Source organism: Vombatus ursinus, unplaced genomic scaffold, assembly GCF_900497805.2.
Source record: "Vombatus ursinus unplaced genomic scaffold, bare-nosed wombat genome assembly UNPS02014932.1, whole genome shotgun sequence".
NCBI classification, from domain to species: Eukaryota; Metazoa; Chordata; class Mammalia; order Diprotodontia; family Vombatidae; genus Vombatus; species Vombatus ursinus.
In genome coordinates, this window is record NW_020954710.1 from 9397058 (window position 1) to 9424671 (window position 27614).

General features: G+C 47.5%; 1 protein-coding gene across 1 annotated transcript in view; it reads right to left on the reverse strand.

Annotated features, from left to right (window-relative positions):
* The window catches only part of CAMTA1 (calmodulin binding transcription activator 1), a 1293563-nt gene that overhangs the window by 123712 nt on the left and 1142237 nt on the right, over positions 1–27614 (reverse strand). The window contains exons 10-11 of the mRNA XM_027843932.1: positions 15177–15317; positions 11856–13711 (exon numbers count right to left, since the gene is read on the reverse strand). Coding sequence (XP_027699733.1) covers positions 11856–13711; positions 15177–15317 — 1997 coding nt within the window. The remainder of the gene's footprint in view (positions 1–11855; positions 13712–15176; positions 15318–27614) is intronic.

Consider the following 27614-nt stretch of genomic DNA (forward strand, 5'->3'; position numbering starts at 1 on the left):
CTCAAACAGAATAAATCCTGCATACAGGGCAGCTAGGTGTTATAATGGATAGAGTGTCAGGCCTGGAGTCAGGAACACTCATATTCCTGAGTTCAAATCTGGCCTCAGACACTTGCTAGCTGTGTGACTGCGCAAGTCACTTAACTTTGTTTGCCTCAGTTTCCTCATCTGTCAAATGAGCTGTAGAAGGAAATGGCAAACTACTCCAGTATCTCTGCCAAGAAAACCCCAAATGGGGTCACAAAGAATCAAACACAAGTGAAAAACGATTGAACCACCACAACAAATCCTGCAGATAGTGGCTCTTCAGATATTTAAGATATTGATCATGCTCTCTAAAAGTCAGAAGATCTAGTTTTACTATCCATATGACCCTGAACAAGTCACTTACAAAACCACAGAATCTCAGATTCGATGGATTTCAGTGGCCAACCCATTCAAGCCAGCATCCAAAGAAATCCCACTCTGGTATCCTGATAGCTTCTGCCTGAAGACCTCTGTTGAGGGAGAGCCCACTACTTCCTGACAAAGCCTGCTCCACGCTGGGATGACTCTAGTGGTTAAGAAGTTCTTCTGTCATCCAGCTTCAATTCGCTGCTTGGTAACTTCCCCCAGTGCTCCTGTCTCTGTCCTCTGGGGCCATATAATCACCACAATCTCTTTTCTACATGAGAGCACTTCAAATATTTGAAGACAGCCACCATGCCCCTCCTAAGCCTTCTCTTCTCCAGGCTAAAGATCTCTGGTTTCCTCACTCGGTCCTCAGACTGAATGAATGTGAAGAAACCTTTCACCATTGAGAGGCAGCTTGGCATGGTGATAGTAGGGTTTCGGACTCAGACACAGGGCAGGTCACTTCTCCTTTCTGAGCCTGTAACATGAGGTTAATAATAGCACCTACTTCACAGAGCTACTGAGATAACAAGTAAAATAAATAACACATATAAAGCATTCTACAAAACCTTAAATTGCTTTATAAGAATTATTATTATTATTATTATAATTATTATATTCAGCCCAGTGCTCTAGGCTGTAAAGATCCTTTTGCATCTTGACTTTGCTATCTGGTATGTCCCTCCTAGCTTTGTGTCTTCTGAAAATTGGGTAAGCATGCAATTTACACCTTTATCCAAGTTACTGATAAAAATCTCACACAGCACTGGACAGAATTTAGATCCTCGAGGCACTCCCCTAGGGACTTTCTGAGTTAATAAACAAGGAACATTTAATAACTGCTCTCTAGATCTGGTGACTTAGCTATTTCCAGATCCTCCCAATGTACTACTGTCAAGTCTGTATCTCCATCTTTTTTTTTCCCCAGAAAGAGGTATTTTATTAGATGCTTTACTAGCACCTAAGTCAACTAAAGCTACAGAATTTACCTCCATCTAACATTCCAGCAACCCTATCAAAAAAGGCAATGAGGTTAATTGTGGTATGACCAATTCTTGAAGAAGTCTTTCTGCCTCTTTTTGACCACTGCTTCCTTTTCTACATGTTTACTAACCATCCCTTGGATATTAGGTTCTAGAATTTTGCCCAGAATAAAAGTAAAACTCAGTGACCTAGACTTTCCACGCTCCACTTTCATCCCCTGTTTGAAAATCAATACATATGTCCTTCTTAGCTCTTTCTTTCTCCACTACTTTGAAAGACAGTGGGTCAGCAATTGTAACGTCCACTTCTTCCCATGGATGATTCATTTCTGGATGTCATTCATTCATTTATGCCTGATGACAAAAACTCCTCAGAGGGGAGCTAGACGGTCCTCACACTGTTTCCCCATTTCTCTTAACCACTCTGGGCTTCAGTTTCCTCCCCTGTAAAATAAGAGCCAGGGGGAGCTGCACCAGAGAGATGATCGCCAAAGTCTCTTTCAGCTCTAAATCATAAACTCCTATGAGCTATTCTCCAGGCTAACAGTCTTCATTTCCTTCTACCCATTTTCAGATGTTATGTGTCCCCAGTTCCCTCAGGATCTCCTGGTCTACTTCATCTAGAAGGCAACTAGGTGGCACAGTAGATAAAGAGAACTGGGCCTGGAGCCAAGAAGACCTGAGTTCAAATTCAGCCTTAGACACTTAGTAGCTGTATCACCCTGGGCAAGTCACTTCACCTCTGTCTGCCTCGGTTTCCTCATTTATAAAATGGGGATAATAATAGCACCCACTTCCCAGGAATATTGTGAGGATTAAATGAGATAATATTTGTAAAGCACTTAGCACTGTACCTGGCCTGGCACAGAGTAGGTATTTAATAAACGCTTGTTCCACCCTGCACCCTCTTATTTGTCAATGACTCAGAACTGCATACACTTCTGCCGACGTGGTTTGATTAATCACAGCCTAGGACGGTAGGACTACCACTTCCCTCATTCAGCATATTAGACCTCTCCTGATTCAGCTCATGTGAGATATGGTTCAGGGAAATTTCAATGGAAGGACCTCTGTTGTGGTAAGGAAGGCAGTGATGGACAGGGGCCCTGGATAGGTGGGTGTCTGCAGGTGGTCTCTGGCATGTGGCCCCGGGCAGCAGGGCTAGGCTGTGGGCTCTGGTGTCTGGATCCCTCCATTTCCCCAACTCTAAACCACATGGCCCAGGCTCAGCTAACCATGGCGCCAAGGGCCATTCAGAGACTGGCGGAGGGCACCACCTAGTGTCCTGGTTGGAGAAGGCAGCCTGGAGAATGGCAGATGGACAAAAGGACGATTACCCCAAGCTACGGCTCCGCAGCCAAGGGGAGCCCTCTCCCCTTATATCAGGCAGAACTGCCCTTGCGCAAGTAGGCTGGGTCACATTCCGGCTCTGTCCTCTCCTACGTAGTATCTAGGGGAGGTGTGGAGAAGGTTCTCCCATTGCTGCCTTGGGCTTCTCTTGGGCTGCTGCTCTCCAGGGTCTCTGGTCCCCGTGAAGGCCCAGCTCTGTATTACAGATGCAGTAGGGGGCTGACTTCAGGGGGTGATTTTAGAGTGCTCCAAAACAGGCCTCTGATCCAAGAGGGGGCACAGTGCATTGGAAAGATCACTGGAGTTAGAGTCAGAAGACCAGAGACCTATCTTGCTTCTGTTAATTGTTATCTGTGTGACCTTGGGCAAAAATTCCCTTGGGTCTCAATTTTCTCATTTCAAAACGAAAGGGTTGGGCTAAAGAATTTCTAAAATCCCTTCTAGGTCAAAATTCTATGATCCAAAATGTTAGCTAGGTTATCTGTCATTCCTTGAAGGCAACATCTGCTAAAATGACTTCACTACTATAAGCCTATTAGCTAGCACCTTGAGAGACTCAGCAAGGGAGGGAAAGAGAAGGGGGATGGGGGTGGGGACAAAGGACAGAGGCACAGATAGAGGAGAAAGGAGGCTGCCAAGGACACACCTCCCAGACTTAGCTGCTTTGCTAAGTTTGTCTAGCTCTACCCAAGGAAGGAAGGCATTCCAGGTCTGGCTCTCTCTCTCTCTCTCTCTCTCTCTCTCTCTCTCTGTCTCTCTGTCTCTGTCTCTGTCTCTGTCTCTGTCTCTGTCTCTGTCTCTCTGTCTCTGTTTCTGTCTCTCTCTTTCTTTCTCTCATTTCATTGGTGTGTCAAGAACTCCCAGTGAGGAAGCTCCCTCTATCAAAGCAGATCAGTACCTGCTTTGCAACTTTTAGTCTTAGAGAGTTTCCCCGGGTGGGGATGAGCTGAAAAGTAATTTTCTCAGGGTCACAAAGCCAATTTGTGTCAGAGGTGGGTCTTCTCCATCTGATATCAGCCCGAGTCCCTGCTGAGGGATTGCTCAAAGGGCCCTGATGCTCTGTGGACCTTGGGCAAGTTAATTTCCCTATCTCTAAGCCCCAGTTTCTTCATCTCTAAAATGAGTGGGTGGACCTAGATGATTTCCAAGGTTCCCTTCTGCTTTTAAATACTGTGATCTTATAAATGGCTCTTTTCAGAGCTCTTCACCTAGGGCTCGTTCTGACCACCAAGACCCTGGAGAGTGCCCTCCCCAGTGGGCTTTTGGCCTTGGCTGGTTCTGATACACTTCCCAGAATCAGGTCCAGGCTGGGGTGGCTGGGCCTCTTCCCAGGACCCCTCTGAAGGACACCTTATTGTGCAGGAGTGGAAGAGGAGGAGATGTGCCAATTCAGAAGTTTTTTATCTCCCCCCCTTGATCTTGGATTAAGGCTGGCAGCATTGTAGTCAAAAGAGCATTGAACTGAGAGTCAGAAGTCTTCCATAGATGGGCTTTGGAATGAAGACTTGAACTAGAACTCCCCAAGATTCTGCGAGCTCTCTGTAGCCATTCTCTCAGGTAACATGTGGAAGCATGCCTCTCTGCCTTGTGACAAATACTATGAGCTGAGAGTATGTCTGGCTGAGGTTGGCTGGAAAAAAGCTATCATGTTATTATCCCAGATCTGGGAGGTCATTTAGAATATCCCATTCCCTTGACAGTCAATATCCCCATCGTCCTTCTGAGGCTGAGACCCTGAGGCCCCCTTTCATAGAAACTAGGTCTGATCCCTAGTAGGACATTTTATCTGTTTCCCCCCATCTATTGGAACAGCTCTCCACTCCTGGCTCTGCCACCGACAAGCGTGACCATAGGCAGGTCATTTCATCCTTCTCGGTAATTGTTTCCTCAACTGTAAAATGAGGGATTGGAGTTAATGATCTTTGAGGTCCCTTCCAGTTTGAAATTTATATGCATTAATGAGTCTATAACAGCTCCACATTTCAGGGCCTGAGGAGCAGCTGGGATAGGCATTACCTCGTGTGCTCTATGTAGGTACTAGTCCATGAACAATAATAATAACAATGGCTATGGAGTTTTAAGGTTTACAAAGTTCTTTCTATATGAGAAACCTGAGGTGAGTTATTATCCCCATTTTACAGATGAGCAAAATGAGACTCAGAGATACTCATAATTTTTAATCTAGAAGGGACCTTAGAGACCATCTAGTTCAACACCTTCATTTTACAGATGAGGAAATTGAGGACCAGGGAGGTGAAGTGCTTTACTCGAGGTCTCATAGGTAGAAAGTACCAGGGGTAAGATTTGAACCCAGGTTTTCCGTACCAATTCTCCTTCCACTGTACCACATTGCCTCCCATATTGAAGGATGTCACACCGATGATAAGTGCCTATTATCCTACAATATCTATCCCAGTTCTCCTGCCTCCAGACCAGACCAAATGGCTCTCTCCATTTTTCCATGATAACTCTTATTCCTGTTGGACGGTGGCTGCCTGAAGCCCTGAGTCATATCAGAGAAATGGTTACAGAGGCAGTCTTCTTCAGACACTAGAGTGCTGAACTTGGAGTCAGGAAGACCTGCCTCCTATCCTAACGAGCTATGTGACCCTGGAGAAACTTGCTTTCCTTTTCGAGGCCTCAGGTTCCTCGTGTTTAAAATGAGCGAGTTGAATTTTGCTGTTGTCTTTGAGTCCTGTCCGACTCTTTGAGAACCTGTTTGGGGTATTCTTGGCCAAGATACTGGAGTGGTTTGCCATTTCCTTCTTCAGCTCATTTTACAGATGAGCAAACTGAGGCAAATAGGGCTAAGTGACTTGCTTAAGGGATAGTAAGTGTTTGAGGCCAGATCTGAACTCAGGAAGATGAGTGTTCTAAACTCCAGGCCTGGCACTCTATGCACTATGGTGCCACCTACCGGCCCTGTGAGTTGAACCAGGTGGCTTCTAAGGTCCTTCCAGATCTAAATCTATCTTCCTATGATCCTATGAAAGGGGCAAAGACTCCTTGAGACAGGGACGGGGAAAAAAGGAGGTGGTGAGCACAAGGGAATAGGTTAGGCCAGAGGAGTGTCATCTGTAACCTCATAAAGCCCCGTGCCACTTTCACCGAGAACAAAGACAACCACTGTCTACCACCCTCTGTTCCAAAGCCAGGACTGAAGGGCATCCACCCCAAGCTGATTGAGGAGATTAAGATTGGCAATTCTGGAGAGAAAACTGGCGCCTTTCCCATGGAGATATCACCTCCCCCCACCAGCAGGGTGGCTCAGGCTCCACCCATCCAGGTGAATGTTTCCATGGCAATAGTGGCTCAGCTGGACGACATGCATTCGTGATGAACCCACCGCCTTTCTTTGCAGTCTGCTCTGCGGGAGATTCGCCTGTGCTCCATTGTGATAGGAAAAGACAGGAAGGATGAAAGGGAGCAGGAGGTGGTGGGGCAGGGGCAGGGGCAGAAGATGCGACAGCTTCCATCAGAAATGTCATTTCTTGGATATTTAAATGTTCCATGTGCTCATATGAGTCTGGGCCTGGTTGTTCTACAGATGAGGAAAACGGGGCCAGGAAAGGTGACGTGACTTGCCTAAAACGAAGCAAGTACTAAGAAGCAGAGCCTGAGATGAGATGAAGGCCCGGGTTTCATGATTCCCAGTTCTGTGTTCTTTCCATTTTTAAAAAAGTGATGAATCAACTAATAGCTCAGTAAAAACAGAGACAAAAGAAAGAAGGATAAGGGAGGGAAGAGGTAAGGGAGCCAGTGGGAATGAGGGGGGCTATGAGGGGGCTTTTAAGGGGAAGTTGTCAGGATAGAAAGGATGTTGAAATGCGAAACTGCACTACGTTGCTGAACAGTGTCACCCTAATTGGGCACTGGTCAGAGGGGACCCACCTCAGGTAGAGGGTGAGGGGATAGATGGGGAGGAAAGGCTTGGCCCTGCCCACCCATGACCTTATCCCTGGGAATCCATTCCAGCAAGAGCAGATTTGGGGATCCCCTAATCCGAGAGAGGGGGTTACGGCTGACTCAGATTGCAATGGCAGACGTTATCTCTCCCACTTCTGGGAACCTGGGCAGCATAGCCGGAACCTCCACAGACCAGGGCAACAGAACCTCCCATGTCTGGGAGAGAGGTCAAAGGTAGTGGCTTCCTTGGGGCCAGGTCTAGTCCTGGGGCCCAGTACCGGGAATTCGGGGCTGACCTCTGCTCTAGGGGAAGCAGCAGGGCCCTGTAGAAACTCCAGGAAGAAGGAAGCAAGGTTATACCCCTGGTATAACCATCAGTGTTAGCGATCCCCAAATCTCTGCAGCTGGATCATGGGATTTAAAGCTGGAAGGAACCTTAGATCATTCTGTCGAACTCCCTCCTTTCACCTGAGGCCCCAGTATCACATAGATAGATACCAGTACTTCACTAGATACTAAACTGCAGTCAGAATACATGTGCTTTGACTCTTAAATCCTTCTGCCTCTCTTGGGAGTTCATATCACCCACTTCAGCTTCTCCTAGAAATGATGTGTGGCATGAGCTTATTGTTTTGAAACTAAAGTGAAATTTAAGAGGATTTCACGTTTCTCCTTCCTTTCTCTCTGCCCTTCTCTTTGTCCCCCATTTCCCCTTGAGATAACTGGGAACCTCTGAAAATCCTGATATTGCAGGGTTGAGTTTACCATCTCAAGGCCAAACCCAGATTTTGAGTGTCAATTTATGATTTTTCTCGTTCCTATGCTGCCCTCTTGTGGCAAGCTGTAGATTTTACTTTTTCTGAGACAACCCAGTATTGCTTAGGGGGATCAGTAAAGGTTGCACTCGTGGGTACCTGGGACCGAGGAGGGAGGGGACACTGGAAAGGTGAGGTGAGAGGTGAGGGGACACGAAGGGGGTCTATTCTTGTTCCCCTTTGTCTAGGTCCTGAAGGCAGTAAGCAGTACGTACTCAGTAGGTTCCCTCTGCAGATATCCAGAATCAGGGGTCAGCTTCTGAGAGAGATACTATGCCCTTTAACCTAAGTAATGACCTAAGGACACCTCTCAGTGGAGCAGTAGCTAGGATGAAGCAAATGCTTCCCTGGGCCAAGGCACCAACATTTGGAGACCTCCACTTTCCCTCTTCCTACTCTCTTCTCAACCCTTTATAATTCAATTTCTGAATTTACCATTCCACCTAAAGTGCTCTCTCCTAAGTGACTAATGATCTAGTTGCCAAATCCAACAGCTTTTCTCAGCCCTCATTCTGCCTAACTTCTCTGAAGCCCTTGATATTTATATTGTTGATGGCTCTCCCCTGCTCGACACCCTTTTCTCTCTCGGTTTTCTGGACACTGCTCTCTCCTGGCTCTCCTCCTATCTATCCGAGCACTCCTTTGCTGGATCCTCCCCCAGATCATGCCCTCTAACCTTGAGTGTCCCTCAGGGCTCTGTCCTGGGCCCTCTTCTCTTCTCCCTTTGTACTACTTCACTCAGTGGTCTCATTAGCTCCCATGGATTTAATTACGATTTCTATGCTGATGGTTCTTAAATCTACCTTTCCTGCCCAACTAACTGGATGTCCAGTAGACATCTTAAACTCAATATGTCCAGAAAAAAAACTCATTATCTTTCCCCCTACACCTTTCACACCACCCCTTCCTCCCCAGCCCCAGGCAAACTTCCCTATTACTGAAGAGGGCAACACTGACCTCCCAGTCCCTCTGGCTTGCAACCAAGGAGTTATCCTAGATTCCTCACTATTTCTCATTCTCACCTCCACCCATATCTAAGCTATTGGCAAGGCCTCTCAATTCTACCCTTGCTGCATCTCTCCTCTGACTCTGCCCCCACCTGATGCAGACCCCCATCACCTCTCGCCTGGACTATTGCAACAGCTGCTGGGGTCTGCCTGCCCCAAGTCTCTCCCCACTCCAATCCATCCTTTATTCAGCCACCAAAGTGATTTTTCCTAAAGGGCAGGTCTGATCTTGCCCAATAAACTCCAGTAGCTTTTTCCTATTGCCTCCAGGATCAAATACAAAATGCCCTTCATAATCCAGCCCCCTCCTACCTTTCCAGTTACTTACACCTTCCTCCCGATACTTTTCGATCCAGTGACACTGACCTCCTTGCTGTTCCAGAAACAAGACATTCCATTTCTCCTTCAGGCATTTTCTCTGGCTGTCCCACATATCTGGACGATCTCCCTTCTCATCTTTGCCTCCTGACCTCCCTGGCTTCCTTTTAAGCCTCAACTAAAACTCCCTCTTTCACTGGAAGACCCTCTTAATTCTAGCACCTTCTCTCTGTTCATTATTTCCTTTCCCCCTGTATAGAGCTTGCTTTGCATATATTTGTTTGTATGTCATTTTTAGACATCAGATTGTAATCTAATTACATTAGAGCATAAGCTCCTTGAGGGCAGGGGCTATTTTTATTTTGCTTCCATTTGTATTCCCAGTGCTTAGCACAGTGCCTGGCACATCGTAGGCATTTAATAAATGTTTATTGATTGAGAGGTTATTGATAGTAGTTATTATAGCAGGTATCCTATACTGGATTTGCATTTACATTTGTACAAGGTTTATAATTAAATTGCTATAAAGAACACTTTGTGAGGAAGCCTCTATCAAGGCAAATCAGCCCCTGCTTTGCAACGTATAGTCTCACATTCCAGGGGAGCTAAGAGGTTATGTGTCCTGTGTAGGCTCATTTTGCTAGTATATGTTCGAGGTGGGGCCTACATCTGGCATTCCTTGACTCTAAGGCTGGTTATTTATCCACTACACCATGCTGCCTTATTAACATGAATGATGTGCTAAAATAATAAATTAACATTCTACCCCACTTACTCAAGCAACTGCATGCCAGATGAGTGCCTTGCTGGCCTGGTCTTACCTTGTTTCCTCCCTAGATGGGCCTTATGGGGTACCATGGTCCCTCTCTCCATCCACACAGGACCTTCAGTTCTGCTTACCCAGAGTGCCAGATGAATCACAGCTCTGCCTCCTAACATACCTTACCCTCAGCCACTCGATTCCTTACCCTCTCGCCATCTTTCCCAGGCTGATGGATACTCTTTCCCAGACCTATCATATACCCCATTCCTACTAGATGAGTGCCTTTGTGATTCGCTCTCACAGCAATTAAAGATTGAACGTTTCTTGGTGACCTCTTGCTTGTATAGCTCTGGCTTGCCAGCCTGCTCTCCTGCAGCTCCTAGCTAGTGCATGAAGATGAGTCAATCAGCCCCCAGGGCTGGGACTTGGGTCAGATGCTTGGCATGATCCTGACCTGGAATGGCAAGACAAATTCCAAACTTCTCATGGTGGGGAGATCACAAGCAGGAGGGGAGCTTGGAGGTCACTTAGCCCAACCTCCTCGTTCTGCAGAGGAAACGGAGACCTACAAAGGCAACATGGCCTTCTCAAGGGTCTTATAGCATGGTTAGAACACTGGACTCAGAGCTGGGAAGACCTGGGCTCAACTCCTGCCTTAGAAAAATACATGTTGGGCAGTTTGGGCAGGTCACTTCCTTTCTGCCCAAAGTTGGACAGGTAGTAAGGGCCAGGGGTGGGATTTGCACCCAGGCCATGAGAGAGATCTAGAGTTGGAAGGGACCTCAGAGGGAAACTGAGGTCCCAGGAGGTCAAGTGATTCCTTGAAAGGTCATAGGCAGTCAATATCAAAGTCAATGTCAAAGTCAAAGGCAGGATTTGAAGCCTGGTGCTCTGGGTCCAGAGTCAATGCTATTTATTTCTACTGTACCAAGCTGCCTCCCTTTCATCAGCATGAGGAAACTCCCATTTTGGGAATTCACTCCATCAGTGCTGATTAAAGCCAGTGTTTGATCATAGCACTTAATGGCTTAGTAGATAAATCCTATGGAGTTGCCTGAGGCATGAGACAAGTACTTTGCCCATGGTCACACAGCTAATAAGGGTCTGGGGGAGGATTTGAACCCAGATCTTTTTGCTTCCAAGCCCATCACACTCTCCATTGTTCCAGGCTTTTTTCTTTTCAAGGCCAAAAGCCTGGTCTTGGGGAAAAAGAACTGATCTGGGTTTCAGGAAATTGAGGCTCTGTCACTGTCAGTGTGACTCTGGGCAAGTCATTTCCCCTCCTTGGGCCCATTCTCTTCTGTCAAACAAAGGGCTTAGACACCATCAGTGATCTCTGAGGACGTTTTAGGTAGGTAGCGTTCCTCTGACACTGTGCACGAGAACACAAGCCACTTGGTGGCCTGGGCTATTTCCTTTTTGTTCTTGTACACAGGAGGTGGTTAATTAATTATCATTGGTTAATGCTACCAATAAATGTTGAATTGAATTGATTTGGCCTGAATTAGGATGACCTGAGTTTAAATCCTGGGTGACCCAGTGGATAAGGGCACCCAGAACTGAACGCAAGAAGATCTGAGTTCGAAATAGTCTCAGTCACTTATGTGTTGTATGACCCTGGTTGAGTCACCTAACTGTGGTCTACCTCAGTTTCCCCATTTGTAAAATTAGGATAATAGCGGAACCTACCTCCCAGGGTTATTTACGAGGGGAAAAATAGACGTTTGTGAAATCCTTTGCAAATCTTAAAGTATAATGTAAATGCTAACTATTATTAAATCCTGCCTTAGACATTTGTTAGTGGTGTGACCCTGGGCAAGTCTGTCTAGCTCAGTTTCCTCACCTGTAAAATGGAGATAATAGTAGCACCTACCTCCTTGTGGTGTTGTGAGGATGAAATGAGGTAACATATATAAAACACTTTGCAAACCTTAAAGTACTGTATAAATGCTATTAGTAGTAGTAGGAGTAGGAGTAGTAGTAGTAGTAGTAGTAGCAGTAGTAGTAGTAGTAGTTAGGTTAACCCTGATTGGTATCTCATCAAACCAAACCCTTCTGACCTTTAATTCTGATGAGGATGTATGTGCAGGTATTAGCCAATCAGGATCGCGAAGGCAGGGTGGTCTACAGTACCATTTTGAGAAGCACCGCTTGGGAGAGACAGAAGCACGTTTGGATCTATACCTTCCTCAGATATAGATCTTCATAATCAAGAGAAGGCAATTAATTACATGCAAATGATCTTGATGCCCTTCTATGTGTGCAATGAGAGATGGCCCCGCTGGTGGCGCTGGTTGGGAAGGAAGCGCCAGCAGCTTACCTCTGGGTAAGACCACTCTGGGGAGTAGTCGGTCACCATGAAGACTCGCCCACTCTGCTGCAGCAATCCCAGGGTGCTTTGGGCTGCGGTGGCCGCAGACACCACCTCGGCCACATGCATGTAGGCCATGGTGCCGGCCCCGCTCTCGGCGCTGCTGAGCTGCAGACCGCCCTGCTGGGGGCTGCAGCAGGGAATGCACATTTCGGCCTGGCTGAAGGAGGCCCGGTTGCCATCTTCGGCCTGCGAGAGCCCTGCGCCGTCCCCTGACACGAGCTGGTGTCCGTAAATAGTATTGCTGCCCCCTTCCACCGCGATGAAGTCGTTGATCAGGTCGGAGAACTGGTTGCTAAAGGAGATGTCAAAGTGGTCCAGACTCAGTTCCATGTTGGAAGAGTTGTGAAGGCTGTGGTGGGCCACGGGATAGAGCCCCTGGACCATGTTCCCCTGGAGGATGGGGATGCTGCCCCCGTTCCGGATGCTGCCGTTGGCCTCGGGCTGCATGTAGTGTTCGCTGCCGCAGCTCTGCAGCTCCCCGGTCTTGAGCAGGCTCTCGCCCCCTTCGGCAGGCTGAGAGGTCTCCATGGGAACTTCGGCCTCGGCGGCGATGGTCTGGAAGTTGGCCTGGAACTGCATGAGCTGGAGAGAGGACGTGGACTCTATCCGGGTCTCTACGGAACCGTTGCAATTGGAGGGGGTCGGAGGGGCCTCTGTCTTCACGGTCGCCATTCCTAGCGGCACGAAGGAGCTACTCGCATCGTTGAGGTTAGCGTGGGCGCTCTGTTCTAGGGGGATAGGTTTGCTGGCATCCTGCAGAAAGAAGCTAGGGGAAGGGGTCTGGTGGACGTGGGGGCTGTGGACAGTCTGGCTGAAACTAGAAGCATAGTCTTTGTTGGAGTCTATGGCACTGAAGTCCATTTGCTCCAGGGTGGTGCTTGGACTGAGCCCCCCACCGGACGGGAGCAGGCTGGAGCCAGCGGACAGGGTGAGGGAGTTCGATGTGCTGGAGGACGAATACGCTTCTTTGGACATCTGCTGCTCAAAGGATGTGTCCTCGGTCTTGATTTCCTTCGTGAGCGCCGCGCTGAAGCTGAAGCTGACCCGCTCCGCCGTGGGCGACTGCCTCATATTGGTGCCGATCGTCTCCGCTTTCAGTCCCCCACCCCCGTAGGTCTGTCCCTGTTTGGGATTGTTGAGGAAACAGTCCGGGTCAAAATTCATGGTGGTTTCTGGGATCTTCCGGCCACCATCGAGGGTGGTGGACAGCACCAGCTCTTCGGACACGTTCGCAGGCAACATTGACAAGGCCTCCGCACTCCCTGCGGTGGGGAAGGCGAACTTGTGGCCGTCGGAGCTCACTGCCAGCACCAGGCCCTGGGTGGCGGCGTCCGAGGAGAGCAGGTGTTGGTTGGGGCCGGCTGTGGGGGACATGGTGTACACAGCCTCGTTGGTGACCTCTGACATGAACACGGTGGCACTCTGGGACAAGCTCCCCATCACAGAGGCCACCGCCATACTGGACACCCCTGTGACCACGGGGCTGTCGGCCATGTCTGGGTCACTGTTCAAGCCGCTGCTGATGGACACAGGAGAATTCTGCGTGGTGTCGGGCACCTCCACCTGATTGGTGGAGGACACCTCGGTGCTGTTCTGATGCAGCAGAACGGGCTTCGCAACTTTGCCGTTCCTCTTCTCCCGGCTCGAGGCCTTGCCATGACTGTGCTCATTCTTGCCTTCGGAGACATCATTATTTTGTACCTCTGAGTGAGTGCTGTACCCACCTGTCCGTGGTTCGACCTTTGGTGATATGATGCGATGTTTGGCACTGTTACACTTGTGATGCACACTGCTACCTGCTCCTGTGACCAAGAGAAACACAAGACACACATACACATGCACACACACACGTGCATGCGCACACACACACACACACACACACACACAAGAAAGAGTTAGAGCTGGATCTGTGCTGGGCACTGAGCAACGCTCGACTTGTTTGCCTGGCCAAAAAATCCCAACCTTACTCTACAAAGAGACATAAGCCACACGGAACCCCATACAAGTCATTAAGGGGGAAAAACAAAACCCCCAAACCAGACCTTGACTTTTGGTTCAGATCAGTGAGCCCAGGACAGTATCGTGTTTTGGGGGCTGAAATTTTGTTAGAGGTCAAGGATTGAGTTCCTTCAAAGTCCGCAGTCTAGCATTCTAGGATTTGGCCTCAGTCTACCTTTCTGTTCTTTATTTCCTTCACATACTACCCATTACAACCAAGCTGAATTTCTCACTGTTCCCTCAACATAGTCTCCAAACTTTCACCTCTGTGCCTTCACTCGTGATGTTTTTTTGGTCTGGAATGCCCTCAGCCATCTTTACTTGTTAAAATCCTGTGCATCCTTGAAGCTTACAAGCAAACAAAGGGGAAAATAGTCCAGTCTTTCTAAGCTTATCAACAGTCTTTTATAGATCTTTCTCCAAGGGCTTTGCACTCAGCAGGCTAGGGTAACTCTTCCCTCTCATCCCCAGCTCCATCATTATTTTTATCCATCAGACATAGGCCATTGTTTTTGATAAAAGGGAAAATTCTCCCATGATTCCATCACAAGTATTCCCCATTGAGAATCTTAAATTCACAAAGGCTTAATAGAGAAGAGGCATGACCCTTTAATGATAATATCTAATTAAGGAACTGAAGGGAGTAGGGCAATCTCATCCCAGGGAGCAAATGAGATGATTAGGAAAGCAGACACATTAGGCTAGTCAAGGGGACCTCTGGATCTTTGAAACCAAAGGAGGTTAAAGGGAAGGCCGAGTTTACCAGCCCAATGGAGTGGGGGACCCTGAGTTCACTCTAAGAAGCCCTGGGGCTGGAGGTCGGGCCTCTTGCTGATTTGCACACATGTGTGTCAGAGTAGAATGCAGTCTGGGCAAGACCGACTTCTTTTATCCTTCCTGTCACTGTCTCTGTCCCTTCCCGCTTCTAAGAGAATTTTTGGATGAGTTGAGCAGGGCCTCATTCAGATTGCTGTCCCCTGCCCCCCAGAGGAGCCTTTGTTAGGCTGGAGACGGATAATGGCCTCTGCTTTCTCTCCAACTGTCTCTATGGGGCGCCTGCTGTGTGGTTTGGTCACTAATGCCTTCTCCCCTAATTGGGAATCAATGCTGCACACAGAGAGGTGAGCGCACTCTTGTCAGGAAGGCAGAGGTGGGGGGCTGGGTGCCTCCCCAGTCCCTGGTCAGCTAGGAGGGGCTAAGCACCTTCCAGGGACTGCTGCCCTCTTGCTCTTGCAAGCCTCCCCTCCACCACCCCTGGTGGCAGCTCACCCAAGTTGCCAGTGCAGAGGCAGTTGTGTGTCCGAGGCTGGGGCTTGGTCTGGTGACTGTCGAGGATCTGCTGCACCAGCTGTTCCACCGAGAAACCGGAGCTGCTGTTCCCATTGCTGCATGTCCACTTGATGCCATGGACTGTGGGGAGAGAAGAAGACATCTCCTATCAGAGGCCACCCAGTGCCCACCCAGCAGGTGGCCATCACTCTTTTCAGGTGGCCAGATCTGTAGGTGAAGAGAATGGCATGAAGGGGGGAAATAGGAAGGAGGGAAAGACAGACACATTATCTGAATGGGTGGGCCTCCAGTGTGATGGGGGCAGGTGACATGGGCAGGCTCTCTAGGGACTATTTGTGCAACTGATGCTTCCCTACCAACTGCCCTGCTTTCTCTCTCTTTCTCTCCCTCTTTGGTATCTTTCTCCCCTTCTAGTTCTCTCTCTTTCTTTCTCTCTCTCCTCTTTGTTTTTTTTTGTCTCTGCACCTCTCTCTCCCTCCCTCCCTCCGTCCATCCTCCTCCTCCTCTTCCTTCTTCTTATTCTTCTCCTCTCTCTCTCTCTTCCATCTCTCTCCCTCCCTTCCTCTCCCCTCTCTCTTTCCTCCATCTCTCCCCCTCCATATATCTCTTCTCTCTCTTCATCTCTCTCTCTTCTCTGTTTTTCTCTGTCTCTCCATCACTCTCTCTCTCCCTCCCTTCCTTTCTTTCCTCCTTCTCTCCCCCTCCATCTCTCTCTTCTCTCTCTTCATCTCTCTCTTCTCTTTTCTCTGTTTCTCTATCTCTGTGTCTCTCTGTGTCTCTGTCTCCTTTCCTCTCCTTCCTCCCTCTCTCTTCCTGCCTTCTCCTTTTCTATTTCTTGCTGCTCTCATTTTCTCCCCCTTTTCCCTTCTTCATTGTCAATGGGATTTCTCAGTCCAGTAAAGACAACCGAGAATGTATGGCTGCTGAATCCTGAGTTGGGGTGTCTTAGGGAGTGGGGGTTCTCAGGGCCTTCATCCCATCAGACCAGATTATATCTTAGTCCCTATGCTTAGAGACCACGTGCTGTGCTGGTCTCTCATTGTACTAGTAAACTGTAAGTTCTAGGAGGGCAGGGACTTTGTGATACCTCATTTGTATCTCTTCCAGCCTTTAATCCAATGCTTAATACAGTAGGTGCTTAATAAATATGTGTTGAGGTTGTTATTGGGGAAAGGACTAGGGGACGGTCACTTTTCAGACATGACTTTTTGTGGCTTTGGACAAGTCATTGCACTCTTCTGGTCCTCGGTTTCTTCATCTGTACAATGAAGTGCTGACATAGACTGTTTCAAAGACTCCCCTCGCCTTTGTCATTGTTTATTCAAAGAGCCCTCCTTGCTCTGACATTCTATGTACTTGGTATTCATCCTTCATGCTTGAGAAAGACCGAAGGGACATCACTATGTCGGGGTCAAGGTACAGCATGTCCGACTGTGGCTGATCAGACCAATATGAGCTCAGAAGACTCTACCACAGGTCAGGCACAAATAATCCATGTGAACCTTTGGGGTGGATTCTCTAAATCTGCGCATGTCACATTTCTTTTGAGCTACTACAATTCTTCTTTGTTCACAGAGCACAGCACCTTCTCTGATGTGGGCACGCCATGCTGGGCAGTCTCGTGCCGGTGTCTCCCATGTCTCACAATCAATTCCATGGTTCTTTAGTGAGACCTAGAGAATGTCCTTGTATCACGTCTTCTGACCTCTGTGTGAGCGCTTGCCTTGCGTGAGTTCTCTATAAAATAGTCTTTTAGGCAAACGAACAACGTGGCCAGCCCATTGGAGTTGTGCTCTTTTCACTAGAGTTTGGATGCTTGGCAGTTCAGCTTGAGAGAGGACCTCAGTGCCCAGTACTTTATCATGCCAGGTGATCTTCTATGTCCTGAGACCGCTCTCAGCTGATGTTCTATAGTCAAACACCCTTTCCAATTTTTAAATTCTTTGGTCTATCTTAGACCCTTCATATCCAAAATTGAACTCATTACCTTTACTCTCAAACCCACTCTTTTCCAAACTTCCCTTTTACTGTTCAAGGCCCCACCATCTTCCCAGTCCCCAGACTCACAACCTAGGTGTCCTCCTTGACATGTCACTCCCTCTCACTCACCTTATCCCATCAGTTGCCAAGTCCTGTTGATTCTGCCTGTGCAAGGTCTCTCACCTATGCCTTCTCTCCTCTGACACTGCCATCCCGTTGGCACAGGCCCTTATCACCTCATGCCTGGACTGTGGCAATGGCCTTCTGTTGGCTTCCCTGCCTCAGGCAGTTCCTTACTCTGGTCCAGCCTCCACTCAGGGCTCAAGTTGATTTTTCTCTTCACTTTTTTTTTTAAGGCAACTGGAGTTAAGTGACTTGCCCAGGGTCACACAGCTAGTAAGTGTCAAGTGTTTGGTCTGAGACCGGATTTGAATTCAGGTCCTCCTGACTTCAGGGCCGGTGCTCTATCCACTGTACCACCTAGCTGCCCCTGTACCACCTAGCTGCCCCTCAAGTTGATCTTTCTAAAGTACAGATCTGACTATGTCACCTCTCTATTGAAAAACTTCAGTGGCTGCCCATTATTTTTAGGGTCAACTGTAGAATCCTTTGGCATTCAAAGCCTTCCAAAATCTAATCCCCTCATACCTTTCCAATTTTCTTACATCTATTTTGCTGTCCTCTACATATCCTGAAATCCAGTGACACTGGCCTCTTCATCTCCGTGCTTCCTCCTCCTCTTTTCCTCCTGGCATCCTTTAAGTCTCAGCTAAGGCCCCACTTCTTGCAAGAATCCTTTCCCTATCTCCCTCAAAGTTAATGCCTTCCGTCCATGATCATCCTCCATTTCTCCTAAATATATCATGGTTGTTTGCATGTTGCCTCCCTTATCAGACCTAGAGCTCCTCCAGAGCTGGGACTGTTTTCGGTTTGGGGATTTTGCCTTATTATTATTATTATTGTTGGTATCCCTAGTGCTTAGTACAGTGCCTGGCATGTAATAGGTGCTTAATAAATGTTCATTGACTTGATTTTCCATGTCTAATGTGCCCCGTGTTTCCTGGTTCTTCCCAGCTTGATGTTCTATGTTCTGGTTCCAGTTCTGGCATCCTATGATTCTGTGGGATCCCCTCTGCCTTTCTTGCCTTATCTTCTCACACAGCCTGCATCCTCTGAAGTTATTGCTATGTCTCTTTGCATCTACAGATGCCCCGTCACTTAGCTTTATCTGATGTTGATGGGATGATCCTTACAAGTTGTCAGCTTCTGTGGCCCTCGTGTTTCTGGGCAGAGGTCCACACATCACAGGATGCAGACCAGGACTTTCCCTTGAGTACTGAACTGCTACTGATGGAATGTGGGAACTCTGAGCCACTAGGTGCCCTTGATTCAATTAAATGAATATTTATTAAATGCCTACTAAATGCCAGGCATTGTGCCAAGATAAAAATAAGAAAAGGAAAGACAGTCTCTACCCTCTAAGAGCTTATAATCTAATGAGAGGAAGACAACACAAAAAGGACAGTGAAGGGGTGGGGAGGGAGCCCTAGTGGGGGCATAATATTCTGTGGATTCAAATCGAGAAGAACTGCTGCTGAAAATGAAGAGCTGGCTGGAAAGTTCTGGAAATTCTGAGCCCTCTCTCAAGGAAGGCTTTGGGAGGCCACCAGTCCCAGGAGAGAGGGAATTGAGAAGGTGAGAAGAGCAAAAGGGGGGTCAATCAGCATGGTGGTGAGATTTCAGGTGATTGGCTTATCCTGGGGGAGTCACCAAGCAGAGCTGCTGATGGAAAATGGAGAGCTATCTGGATAGTTCTGAGTCCTCTCTCAAGGAAGACTTTGGGAAGAGTTTATCACTCCACCCTCCAGCCCTCCAGTCAGAGAGGAGAGGACCTACCTCTTAAGTAGACTCTGTCTAAGCTGCTCACCCTGCTCTGGGTAACTGGAGCTTAAGGGAGATGAGCTGGGGACTGACTTTGATGGAGAAGTCCACCACATGACTCTTGTTCTGGGAAGGTCCTTCAGCCAGTGAGGTTTACATCTCATCCTTTTCTAGTTCACCCTTCCCCAGGCTTCCTATAGTGAACCAGTCATCAAAAGCTCAGAATTTACTGCAAGCATCATAGAATCATAGTCTTAAAGCTGGAAGGAATCTTCTCTAACCCTGTCATTTTACAGATGAGAAAACCGTGGCCCAGCTGGCATTCTGGCAGCTTTCAGACTAGAATACTTGTCACACATAGGACCACAGATTTAGAGCCGGAAAGGACATTAGTGGTCTACCCTTCATTTTATAGAAGAAGATATGGAAGCCCACAGAGGTTCTGGGCTGGTCATTATGGCACCTTCCCACTCTGATATTCTCTGATTCTGTGATTCGCCCAATCTCATGCACGGGCAAAGCCAAGATTTGAACTGAACCCAGGTTCTTCTGACTCCAAAGTCAACACTCTTTCTACTCAACTGTGTGGGCATCTAACTCTCAATCCACGATCCTTTCCAGTCTCAGGCTTTTTTTTTTTTCTTAAGCCTGAATTAAATTCGGGTTGCCCTTTGGAAAATTATGAGGTCCTCGTGGGGTAACATGAAGTTGTTTTCACATCTTCCTCTTAACTTCCCATCATATTCAAGTTCTTTGACCTGAACTATGGTTAGGGCAAAAGGCTCTGCCTGCAATCTATATGCCTGGAGGGTTCCTACCCCATTTCTCCCTGACCTCTTCTCTGGCCAGCCTCATCTCCTGCTCTCTCTGACTCATTGTGCAGGAGAATGTCCTCCCAGTTGGGAGTTGAGCCTGTGATGGCTGTGATGCCAGCGCCAGGGTGAGGTGAAGGGGGAACCTTTCCATGATCCGTCCAGACCGCTCTGGTCATTGGTCTCTGGCAGTAAGGAGCTGCCCCCATCCTCTCCTCTTCCTAGACGGACAAGGTTACTTCTTTAGTTGCCATCCAGGGGTCCGCTCTCATTGTGTTCATTCTACTGCATGCTCTCCTCCTTATGTTGTGAAGGTTATAAAATGAAAACCCAGCGAAGGGTGACAGATTGCAAGCAGAGAATTTCTGGATGCTTAATGCAAATTACCTACTTCCTGGCACATCCAATATGCAGATTGTCTCCCTCCCCCTTTAAAGGAAAAAAAAAAACCCCTCTCCTATGAGTTGGTGAGTTGTTAGTACTGAATATCAAATACTATCAAGACGGCTTTTAACATGTCACGCTCTGCTTCCCGACACATAATGAATCAGCGGGAAAGGAGATTTCTATAGGGAAAAAAGTGCCTTATGAAAGGAAGGTTAATAAACACATGCACCAGTTCTCCCCATCCCCCAGCCCCAGCCCCCTCCCCCATCCTTCCACCCTTCCTTAAGAGCTACAAAAGTAAAACTGGTTTAAAAGTACATTTGATTAAATTTAAGGTCATAACCCAGAAAGAAAAAAAAAACAACAGAGGAAGATGAAAGGGAATTTCCAGTTTAAAAACAAAACAAAACAAAACAAAACACCTCTAGAGTGACAGGGGAACAGTCTTGCCAATCACTTTCACTTCCCCACAGAAAGAGCTGGCGCTGGCATTGGCAGAGGAGAACTGCCTTTGGAGCATTTCCTAGGATGATGCCCCGGTAAATCTCAGCTTCCTGATTACCAACCGCTGATCTGGGCACCCTGAGAGGGAGGGAGATGGGGGGGATGTGTCAGGAGGCCTCTCTTCCTGGGGGCCCCCCTCTCAGCCCTATCTGCTAAACATCATTCTCAGGCCAGGGGGACAAGCCAGGGCCCAATTCCACCTTGACAGAGGACAAGGGGGGAAGGTGGGAAGAAAAGATGGCGCTGGAAGCCAATGGCGGACAGGACCCATTGTCCTCTTTCCCAGGATCTGGGCAGCACCGTCTCAGAGCCTGCCTCTGACACTCACCAACTGTGACGCCACATCCATACAAGTGACACAACTGCTCTGAGCCTCAGCTCCCCTACCCAAGATTTCTTTTTTGTCTGAACCTGCAATTTCAACAGTGCAAGGCGGAGGTGTCCAGCACACAGCGCTCCAGAGTGTAGCCCGAACCGGGTTAAAATGTAATCGAGAACTATTTAACAAGATAAATAAAAATACAATAGAACATTCATGTTCAGTCATGTCAGAGAATTCTCTGTGACTACAGTTGGGGTTTTCTGGACAAAGATACTGGAGTGGTTTGTCATTTCCTTCTCCAATTCATTTTACAAATGAGGAAATGGAGGCAAACGGGGTTAAGCGCCTTTCCCAGGGTCACACAGCTAGTAAGTATCTGAGGGTGGATTTGAATTCAGAGCTTCCTGACTCCAGGCCTGAACTCTATCTACTGCGCCACCTAGCTGTCATAAAACCTAACTCCCCACCGGGTACAATTATCTCCTCCACATTGTCGGGGTTTGGAGTGCAACGCTCTCTGATCTAGAAAATCTGCATAAAATTTTTGGCCCTCCCTTTGTACCAGAGAAGTCTGAATTTTTTCTTTTTCTTTTATGGGGTGTTTACAGCACCTTATTGTAAAATCTGGGTTAAGTATTTGGTCATAGGCTCTATGTCGCCTGCTGGCCTTTGTGTGTAGTCTGAGGCTTCCATAAAACTCCCCCCAAAATTTCCATTTAATTTCTTATGCCAGCCTGAGATATATCGAATCATGATGGGGAAAGTCATGATGTGGAAGGGATGACTGGACTCTGATCCAGGGATGCTGACCTCCTTGCTGTTCCTCACATGGGAAACTCCATCTCCTGACCGAGGGCTGTCCCCCAGGCCTGGAATGCCCTCCCTCCTCAGCTCTGCCTCCTGGCTTTCTTCAGGTCCCAGCTAAGATCCCAACTTCTGCAAGAAGGCCTTCCCAGTGAGTCAGTCAGTCAATAAACATTTATTAAGCTCCTACTATGTGCCAGGCACTGTGCTAAGTCCTCATTAATCTTAGTGTCTTCCCTCTGAACATCCCAGGGTCACATATATTAGAAGATGGACTTGTATTATTATTAATAAATCCGTATTACTTTTCAGTTCATTTCTCTGTAATTTATACTCACTTATCTGAATATATGCTGTTTCCCCTATCCCCAACAAGCATAATTCTTGGCACATAGTAGGCATTTAATAAATGCTTACTTAGTGATTGAGTAGAATGTAAACTCCTTGAGGGTGGGAATTATTTTCATTAAAAAAGTCTTTGTAGGGGGTAGCTAGGTGGCACAGTGGATAGAGCACTGACCCTGGAGTCAGGAGGACCTGAGTTCAAATCCAGCCTCAGATACTTGACACTTACTAGCTTGCTTCGACAAAAAAAAGTCTTTGTATCTTTAAACTAGGTATGAATAGGCACTTGTTGAATTGAATTTATAATACAATATAGCCTCACGCTCCAAGGGACTCCTGGGGGATCTGAGGGATCCCAAGTGGAAAGAGCCATCATAAGCAAGACTGGGCTTGGACTTCTTTCCTGCCACTCTCTCTAGAACAGCTGGGTGGGCAACAAGGTGAGATAGATAGAGATAGACTTGAATTCACATCTGGCCTCTGACCCTTACTATCTGTGTGACCCGGGCAAGATCACTTTACCTGTTTGCCTTAGTTCTCTCATCTGTAAAATGGGGGCAATAATGCACCTACTTCCTAAAAATTAGCATTTTAGGGTTCTTTTGAGGATCCAAAGTGATCATTATAAAGCACTCTGTACAGTGCCTGCACAGAGTAGGTGCTATATAAATGTTAGTTATTGTTATTGTTGTTATTATTAACACTCCTACTAGTTGTTGTTGTTGTGAGCTACCTGACAAAACCCGAATTGGTGCAAGGATTTCTGGTTGTTCAGATGATAGGTGTGCGCTCTTTGGGGAGGGTGGTGGTGGGGATGGAGCTGATTGAATGAATCTGAGCAAGGACTTACAGTGAACCCAAATAATAATTTGGGAATGAAGGGCACTAAGAACCGGGGTGGGGGGCAAGGAGGAATCAGGGAAAGCTTCATGTAGAAGGCATGAACCTCCTTGAGTTGAACCTTGAAAGAAACCAGGAATTCCAAGAGGTGAATGTGAGGAAGCAGTTGGTTCCAGGCACTGGGGACAGCCAGTGTCAAGGCATGAAAGATCCGGTCCTGTGTGGGAAACGGTGAGGAGGCCAGGATGACTGCAGGGAAGAACGGGAGTTGGGAAATAATGGGTAAGAAAACTGGAAAGGGAGGAAGGGGCCAGGTTGTCAAACCAGGGATTTTATTTGGTCCTAGAGGCAATAAGGTGTCCCTGGAGTTTACTGAGCTGGGTGGGGAGGCGTGACATGGTCAGATGTGCACTTGAGGATAATGACTCTGGTGGAGGAGGGAGGCGGACAGATTGGGCTGGGGAGAGGTTTGAGGCAGGGAGGCCAGATAGGAGGATATTGCAATATTCCATGTGAGGGGCGAGGAAGGCTTGAATCCAACTGGTGGCCGGGTGAGTGGAGAGAAGGTGAGAAATACAAGAGATATTGTAGAGATCGAAGTGACGTTTGGCAGCTGATTGAAGAGCGAGGAGGAGAGAATGACCCTGAGACTATGAACCTGCCTGATCAGATGGCTGAGGGGTGAGTCCCGGTAACAGGGAAGTTTGGAAGGTGAGAAAGACAATGAGTTAGAGATTCCCAAAGTACCCAGGAGGCAGCTGGGAATGTGAGGCTGGAGCTCAGGAGAAAGACTGGGGCTGGATACATAGCTCTGGAAGCATCTGCATAGCGACGGTGATTGAACCCTGGGGACGGATGGCATCGCCAAAAGAGGAATAATAGAGAGAAACGAGAAGCGGTCCCAGGACAAGACGTCCCCAGAAGATGGCTGGCTGCTGGGAGTGGGGGAATCGGGACCTGGGAAGGCCGGGCAGCTTTCCTTCAGCTGGGCTCTGGCACAGAGTGGAGCTTCTTGCTTTCCACGGCTGCTGATTTCCTGACTCCGTGTCCTTTCTCCTATGGCTCTGTCTGCCTGGGCTGCCCTCCCCACCACTTATTTTTTTTATTTTTTAAAATAATTTATTTATTTTTAGTTTTCAACATTCTTCCCCTCTCCTCCCCCCTCCCCAAGACAGTGTACAGTCTGATATAGGCTCTACGTTCATATTAAGCATATTTTCACATTAGTCATGATGTAAAGAAGGATTAGAACTAATGAGAGGAACCACAAGAAAGAAGAAACAAAACAAAACAACAAAAGAAACGGACAGCAAATAGTCTGCTTCCACCTGCATCCAGACTCCAAATGCCGGCCACTTTTAGCCTGTTGAATCCCTCCCTGTCCTTTCAAACGCTGCTGTGGTGCCACCTCCTAACAATTATGGTCTTCCAAGTGAACTGGGCTGCCTCTGGAGGTGGTGAGCTCCCCATCCCTGGAGGTCTTCAAGCAGTGGCTGGATAATCGTTTCTTGGGGATGTTGAAGAGGGCATTCTTGCTCAGGTTCTGAGTGGACTTGATGGTCTCTGAGTTCCCTTCTAAATTATGAGATTCCTTGCAGGGCCCACACAGGAGCCTCTGCTCAATGACCTCCGGTGACAGAGGACTCACAGTCCCACCCATTTTAGGGCACTTCTCACTGTTGGGGATGGATCCCTTACTTTGGGGCTGGTTTAGCTTTTTGTTCTGAGGTTTTCTTCAGAGGGTGGAGGGGTGGAGAGGGAAGAAAGACCCAGGCTGTCAACAAAGCCTGAGTTCTACAGGGCTCTCTAGCAACAACAGAAGTCACTTCCTGTCTGTCTGTCGGTCTGTCTCTCTCTCCCTCTCCCTCTCTGAATCTATCTTCCTGTCTCTGTCTCCCTTTCCTCCATTTCCTCGCCCTTCCTTCCCCTCCTCTCTCCTTTTCTCTTTCTTTTTCTTGAAGAGACAAAGGGATACATCGCTGTTTTCTGAGCTCAGAAATAAAGGCCCAAAGAGAGTGGATACTCAATTGAGCTTGGCCACGACCACCCAATGCCCAGTGGGTTTTAGAAGGCATTAGCTCTTCAGCTCTCACAAGGTCCTGGGGAAGCTGGGGAGCTGTCCCCCTTTGGCTCCTTATTTCAGAAATTAGCTTGGGATTTCAAGGTAGAGACTGATTTTGGAGAAAACCGCTAAAAGAACAAATAAATGCAAAGATTGTTGGTTGATGGTTTGATGGAATCTCTGAGATGAGATGACAAGGGAAGGGGTCTGCTCTAAGCCAAGGAGGCGGCAGTGTTGGGTTTGGATCCCAAGCCTCGGGTGCCAGGGATATTCCACTTTCCAGCAACCACAAGAAATCCTCCGCTGTGGGGAGCAGGTCCAGTGACCTTGCTGGGGGAGGGGAAGAGTAAGAGAAGAACAGTGAGGGCTTTTCTCCACTCCCTCCCCCAGCCCAGCTCTGAACAAGGGACTAATTGCCTTCAGTTTTAGTTGTAGTCCCCCAGGGGCAGAGGGATCTGAAATAATGAGCAATGGCGCAGTGAGGAGAAGGGAAATGAGATTACTACTTCTGAGACTGACTAGTTGTGTGACCATAGGCATGCTGACTAACCAGTTTGAGCCTCTCGGTCCTCTTCTCCTTCAAAAGAGAATCATGGGATCTTAGACTTAGACCCAGCTGGGACTAGAGTCCATCCAGTCCTCATTTTACAGATGGGGAAACTGAGGCCCAAGGCGGTGAAGTCATTTGCTCTGTAGTATTTTAATATCTGTAATACCTTCCTCTTTGGGCAGACCCCCTGTAGTCAAGTTGAGAGTGGACAAGGACATGAGTCCCAGAGGATGGGTTGCAACCTGTGTCACTGCAGAAAATACCCCCATGGATAAGATTTCAGATCACCTGATCAATTTGAATAGTCAAGTATCTAATGCATAGGGTTGTTGTGGGATCAAATGAGTTCACATCTATCTCTATCTTTCTGATAATGTCACATCACTATTACCTCAAATACTTTCCAATCCTAGAAATTGCAGCAGCCCTGGCTAAAGAGACAACAGCCTGAGATTGGAAGACCACCTGTAAGGAAGGTAATAGACCAGGGGCTCTTAACCTGGACCACCCCCTCCCAAAGGGTCTGTGGATAAATTTCAGGAAGTCCATGAACTTCCAGGGGAAAACAGTGACATCTTTAATTTCACTAACCTCTAACTGAAATTTGGCATTTGCCTCAATTACGAAGGGGGGCAACAAAGATGCTTCTGAGAAGGGGTTTATGAGCTCCACCAGACTGCCAAGCAGGGGTGGGGGTTGGGGGTGGGGTCTATGATGCATATAAAGTGAAGAATCTCTGTTACAGAGTATTCCTGTCCCATTTGGATTGCACTTGATGGCTTCTGAGGTATCCTACAGCCCTGAGATTCTACGAGTCTGGGGGTTTAATTCCCCAAGATTCTTTCCTAGGTCCTCTCCTCTGCTCCCTCTACACTTTCAGGAATCATATCTGCCCCCATGGCTTTAACTATCATCTCTGTGCCAATAACTGCCAATCTATATACCTAACTCCAGTCTCTCCCTTGAGCTTTAGTCCTATTTCATCAATTGCCTATTGGACATTTCCAACTGAACATCCTGGAGATATCTCAAACTCAACATGCCCCAAATTGAACTCATTCTTTCCCCCCTTACATCCTCCCCTCTTTGAAATTTCCCTATTTCTGTCAAAGGGAGCATCATCTTTCCAGTCTCATAGATTCATAATATCATCATTATCCATGACTTCTCACTCTTACCCTACATATCCAATTGGTTGCCAGACTTGATCATTTCTACATTCACAAGATAGGTAGTTCAGTGGATAGGGTGTTGGATCTGGAGTCAGAAAGACCTGAGTTCAAATTCTGCCTCAGACACTTACTAGCTGTGTGACCCTGGGCAAGTCACTTCTCCTCCTGTCTGCCTCAGTTTCTTCATCTATAAAATGGGGATAATACTAGTGTCTACCTCTTGGGGTTTTTGTGAGGACCAAATAAGCTAATATTTGTAAAGCACCCTCCTAACCTTAAAGAGCTATGTAAATGCAATCTATTATTATAATCATTGTTGTTGCTGTTACCTTTTGCATCTGACATCTTCTGTCAACTCACACAGCTTCCACTTTATTTCAGGCCCTCATCATATCCCAACTAGATTATTCCAACAACTTTCTTGTTGATCTCCCTTCAAGGATTTCCTGATTCCGTATTGCTGCCAAAGTGATTTTTCTATAAGGACAGTTCTGGTCCTTGTCACTTTCCTAGTTGGCAAACTCCAATAACTCCCCGTTGCCTCTAGGATGGGAGATCTTAAGCTTTTTGTGTGTGTCCTGGATCCCTTTGGAAGTGTCTGGTGAAGCCTATGGGTCCCTTCTCAGAATCATGTTTTTAAATGCATAAAGTCAAATCATAAGATGGCAAAGGAAACCAATAATATTGAAATATAGTCATCAAAATATTATTAAAAAATGAGCTCTTGGATCCCTGGTTAAAATCTTCTGATCTAGAAT